Source organism: Mustela lutreola, chromosome 2 (genome assembly GCF_030435805.1).
Source record: "Mustela lutreola isolate mMusLut2 chromosome 2, mMusLut2.pri, whole genome shotgun sequence".
Classification (NCBI taxonomy): domain Eukaryota; kingdom Metazoa; phylum Chordata; class Mammalia; order Carnivora; family Mustelidae; genus Mustela; species Mustela lutreola.
Window position 1 is genome coordinate 16,744,386 of NC_081291.1, and position 5,274 is coordinate 16,749,659.

The 5,274-nt window shown below is 50.5% G+C and overlaps 1 protein-coding gene across 2 annotated transcripts; it reads left to right on the plus strand.

Annotated features, from left to right (window-relative positions):
• The first annotated feature begins 420 nt into the window (after nucleotides 1-420).
• CCRL2 (C-C motif chemokine receptor like 2) lies at nucleotides 421-3,324 on the plus strand. Of its 2 annotated transcripts, XM_059160700.1 has the most exons (3): nucleotides 421-546; nucleotides 1,518-1,636; nucleotides 2,157-3,324. In XM_059160700.1, exons 1-3 carry the CDS (start codon nucleotides 532-534, stop codon nucleotides 3,277-3,279), a joined length of 1,257 nt encoding a protein of 418 aa, XP_059016683.1. In that variant the 5' UTR covers nucleotides 421-531; the 3' UTR covers nucleotides 3,280-3,324. The 2 variants fall into 2 exon arrangements, with proteins under 2 accessions (XP_059016683.1, XP_059016684.1); XM_059160701.1 differs by lacking the exons at nucleotides 421-546; nucleotides 1,518-1,636 and adding an exon at nucleotides 1,680-1,850.
• Nucleotides 3,325-5,274: the final 1,950 nt, after the last annotated feature.

Sequence of the window (5,274 nt, forward strand, 5' to 3'; positions counted from 1 at the left end):
GCAGGGTGCATGTGTGTATCCACGGGGCTTTCCCTGATTCCGAGTTGACTTGACTGTCATCGTCTTGCCCAGCGTGGACCAGTGAGCAGGTGGCTGGCTATAAGGCACAAGCCTTACTGAGCCTTCATCACTTACTCAAGGTCCTGGGGAGGAGAGGGTGAGGCTGGTGTGGCCCCGAACCGCCCAGCCCAGGGAGGGAGAGCCCCGGGCAGACGGTCCACGGGTCCCAGAACTGTGCCGCCTCTAGTGGGCAGTGACCTCCCACTCACTTAGAGAAGCCTGTGCCGGGGGGAGGGGGCCATGTCCTTGCTGGGAGGCGCTCACCGCCCAGATTCCCAGCGACGCCAAACCCCGTGCGGAGGACAAACGTCATCTTTGAGTTAAATTTAACACTCAACCACATTTTCGTCTGGGCCCTTTTTATGTTTGTTTTTGCCTTTCTTTTAATAGTTTGCTTCTATTTCCATCTTCACGGGTCCATGCTCTGAGTTGAAAGCTACCTCAGGCACGTCTCTGGCGTTCGTTAACAGGATGTCCTCGAACCAGGTCTGTGAGTGCTAAACCACGGTGCAGTGGGGTGGCCCCAAATTAGGTCAGTCACGGGTCCCGAGAGCGGATCTGGGAGAAGTTCATAGGGACTTCCCTGCTGGTTGGTGTTCCTCTTCTCCCTTCATCCTTCTTCCGAGCCACCCTCCCTGCCTGGTTCCTGCCCCCTGACCACCCCCTGCTTCCTCCCTCCACCGTGAAATCTGGACTCCTCCAGCTTCCTTTCTGTCCAACCTCAGACCTCCCCCTTCCCCCACCACAGTCCTGGGCGGGGAGTTCTCCCCACCGGCTCTGTAGCCCAGACTTGACCCACCCCCAACCTCCATGGAATTTTCTGGAATCTTCTGGGAGCAGGGGCAGCGCTTCACAGCTTGCTTAACTCCTGGTTTTCTTCACAACATTTTTGTTAACTCCCATAGCAGCCCCCCACTCACTGATCCCTAGCCTCTCTGCACCAGCCCCCTTCCCAAGTGACACCACTCTGTGGCTTCCTTTGTCCTCAGACCTCTCTTGGGACGCCCCCCCCCCACCAGGGTCTCTCAACCATTCACTGTGGTTCTCCCCGAGCCTTCTAGATGCCCTACAGATGCACAGAGTGGGCTTCTGCCTTGAGGTCTGCACACAGAGCTCCCACAGGACGCTTTATCCTCCACTGCTGGCTGTCACCCACTCAGAAGTGTCCTCCTGTCACCCCACCTCATATCACTGGGGAGCAATGACAAGTCAGTTCCCTTATCTGAGACAGCCAGGAGGACGCCTGTCTAAAGGCCAGGGGGAAATCAAAGGCGGGGTCCAGGGGGAACCGGGAGGAGAAAACAACTTCCTGGTTTCTCTCAGAGGCTTGAGAAACACTGTAGGGGTCCGGAGAAGCTTTCAAGTTGTTTTCTTTGGGTTAGTCCCTGAAACCGTGACTAGTGACTTGTGGTGTAGAGCTCCCCAGGGCTTAAACAGTGGCTTCTCTTGCCCCCAAGGTCAAGACCGGGGCTGCTCAGAAGAAAGCCGGTGTCTCAGGGGCCCCAGGCCATTCCCACGGCAGCTCGGATGGTGGGTCAGGAGGCTGTGCCCTGCCCCGCTGGAACTCTGTCAAGGGGTAAGTCATCTCTGTGTTTAACCAGTGACGTCTATGTTGATGCTGGGGATGGTTTCACTTTTGCAAACCTTTGTTTCTGTCCTTGGAGAGAAGAACTCAGCCAGCCTGTCACAGGAAGCTGTCTGCCAGGGTGAACAGACTCTTTGAACACGTAGGAATTAGGACTGATACTTATTTCAAGACACTAAACAGCACTGCTTGGCTCTCTTTGATGGTGCGTTTCCTTAAATATTATCTTCAGAGAGGCAAACCGTGTTTCCACCGGGAGAATTTAAGTTCTGTGAAGAGGTGTAATGCTTACTTTAATTTCCCCGGTGGTATTAGCGCATGGTCCAGTACGTGCCGGCTTAACGAGGAGGTCATTTACAGCAGCCGCTCTCAGCAGGTGCGGATGCATCAGAGAAATGTTTATTTTTCAATCTTCTGAGCTGTAGACCTCCTCTAGGTAAAATGAACCACCAGCAAAGAGACAGGTGGCTTCACGGACACTAATCCCATTTTTTTTTTTTTCCCACTCCAGGACCACCCAGCTGTATGAAGGAAAAGAATCTCACTGGTCCATGCGGGGCAGCCTGAAGATGGATAATTACACGTCAGCCCCCGACGATGACTATGACGTCCTCATTGAGGATGACGTGAATAGCGGCGAAGTAGAACAGTGCGACCCCTACGACCCCAAGTTCCTGGCGGCCCGCGTGGTTCCACAGCTCTCCACCGCCGTGTTCCTGGCGGGTCTCCTGGGCAGTGTCTGGGTCATGCTTATCCTGGTGAAGCATAAAGGACTCAAGCACAGGGAAAATATCTACCTCCTAAACTTGACCATTTCAAATTTGTGTTTCTTGCTGGCCCTGCCATTCTGGGCCTACACTGGGACGCATGGGGGGGTTCTCGACAACCCCTTCTGTAGAATTCTCGTGGTACTTTACTCCATAGGCCTGTACAGTGAAGTGTTTTTCAACGTCCTCCTGACCGTGCAGAGGTACCTGGAGTTTTTCCCCGTGAGCTTGTCTTCCACCGCCCGGACAGCACGGTGGGGCTTGGTCTCAAGTGTCCTGGCGTGGGTCCTAGCCGCTCTGGTCATTTTGCCCGAATCCGTGTTTTACAAAGCTCAGATGGAAAGCCAGACATCCAAGTGCTTCTTCGGACGACCTCACTTCCTGCCGGCAGAGGAGACATCCTGGAAGCGTTATCTGACCTTAAAAATGAACATTCTGGGACTTCTTTTTCCACTGTGCGTTTTTGTCTTTTGCTACGTGCGAGTGAGAAAAATACGAAGGTCTGGGGAGAGGAGGTCTGGACGTTCCAAGCTTGTTTTTGCCATAATGGCTGCTTTCCTTCTGATGTGGGGACCCTACAATATCGCCCTTTTCCTCTCCACTTTTAAAGACTTTTTCTCCCTGCATGACTGCAAGAGCGACTACAACCTGGACAGGAGCGTCCAGATCCTGAGAATTGTCGCGGCCACCCACTGCTGCGTCAACCCCCTCCTGCACGCGTTCCTCGACCCCACATTCAGAAGACACCTCTGCCACCCTTGCTCAGTGTGCAGTGGCCCTCCGCTTCAGTCCAGGGAGGAATCTACACGAGAGGCATCCAGAGAAGGACACGACCATTCCATTCCCCTCCGAGCTAGTGTAAACTAGCTTCTGTCTAAGGTAGCACAAATAAACATTGATTTTTGTAACATGGCCCTGTTTTGTGGGGTTTTTTTTTTTATGCATTTGTGTATAAAACAGGATACAGGAAGAACCAGCATTTTCCAAGCACCGAATTTGTCTCAGGTGTTGTGGAAGGCTGTTTGCTAACCTGAGCCCCTTTGCACCTCAATACTTGACCACAGGTGTGGATGGAATGTGTCTCATTTCGCTAAGGAGGGAACTGAGGCATGGAAATTGGTCTAGGCTCATGTAGCTGGAAAGTGGCAGGGATGGGACACAAACGTGCCACTAGCTCCAAAACTTGGGCTTTGTCCCAGCCTGCCAAAATTCCAAAAATCAGGCAAGGAAACAGAAGAAATATATACATACCCTTAAAACCAATCAGACCACATTTGAAATCAGAAGCAACCCATTCATATAGAAGTAATTATCTAGGCACATTTTCTTGCAGGTAGTTGAAAGAACTGGCTAGCTGGAAACTATGGATAAAGAGGTAGAAGGGACTTGCTCTGTGGAATTTGCTAGGTCTCCTTGGCTACTTGCTACATGAATAATCTGGGTGAAAATAACTCCTGGTGAGACTATTCTAGAAGGGATTGAGAAACCTCATTCAGTACAATCTGAAGTGGAATCTGCTAAGATGTGTTGTAATGGATGGGGGTTAAAACATGTGTTGGGCAGGAAAATGGCTTCGTTGGACACATTTACAAAATGTGGGAAAATGAGGAAATCAATGGTTATTCGTTGGTGGTTCTCTGTAGAAAATACTGGAATTTACGATGTGCATTAAACTGGTAGTGCCAAGGACCCTTGGGTGTCTCAGTTAAGCGTCTGCCTTCTGCTCAGGTTATGATCCCAGGGTCCTGGGATCGAGCCAGGCATTGGGCTCCTTGCTTGGCGGGAGGCCTGCTTCTCCCTCTCCCACTCTGCCTACTTGTGTTCCCTCTCTCGCTACGTTTCTCTCTGTCAAATAAATAAATAAAATATTTTTAAAAAATAAAATAAATGAAGTAGGCCCAATGCCCAGCACAGAGCCAGATGTGGGGCCTGAATTCATAACCCCAAGATCAAGAGCAAGTGTCGGAGACTTAACTCACTGAGACACCCAGGTGCCCTAGCAGGATAATACAATTTTTTGTAAGTTAAGTTGCAAAAATGCGATCTCTGTTCTCATGCAAACTTGTATCAAACATATTTCCTAGGGGCCCCCCGGGGGGTCAGTCGGTTAGGCATCTGATTCTTGGCTTCAGCTCAGGTCCTGATCCCAGGGTCGTGAGATCAAGTCTGCTTGGGATTCCCTCTCTCCCCTCCCTCTGCCTCTCCTTCTCATGTTCTCTCTCTCCCTCTCTCTCTCTCTCCGCCCCCATAAATAAATAAATCTTTAAAAAAAAATGTTTTCTGAACTTAGCCGTGATTTTCAGACCTCTGTGCAAGGACTAAAGACATTTCCCTCTTTTTAAAATCAGTTTGAGCAACTGGAGAGCTTTCGTTTTACCTCCAGTGGAGGGGCACTCTGCAACCCTCCATGCTAGGCTAGAAGGTAAACATCAAGTGGAGAATCTATAAACATCTCCCAAGTGATAAGTACACAGGAGTGCTGTCTTACGCTTGCAGGCAGGTCTCAGTGTTCAGCAGCACCTTTTGTGAACAAGACATTTTTTTTTTTTAAGATTTTATTTATTTATCAGACAGAGAGTGAGCACAGGCAGACAGAATGGCAGGCAGAGGCAGAGGGAGAAGCAGACTCCCTGCCGAGCAAGGAGCCTGATGTGGGACTCGATCCCAGGACGCCGGGATCATGACCTGAGCCGAAGGCAGCCGCCCAACCAACTGAGCCACATTTTTGAAGACGAATGATGTAAGATTTCTCTACGGATCAGCTTTAGGGGACGAAATGTTGGAATCAACTTCAATAATGGGAAATATCTGTTTTGAACCTCGATTAAACAGAAGTTACCCCCCTAACCTCCACTCTTCTCC

Coding starts and splice junctions, on each gene's coding strand:
- CCRL2 (XM_059160700.1), top strand. Junction 1,637..2,156: donor CGCTGGAACTCTGTCAAGGG/GTAAGTCATCTC, acceptor TTCCCACTCCAG/GACCACCCAGCTGTATGAAG.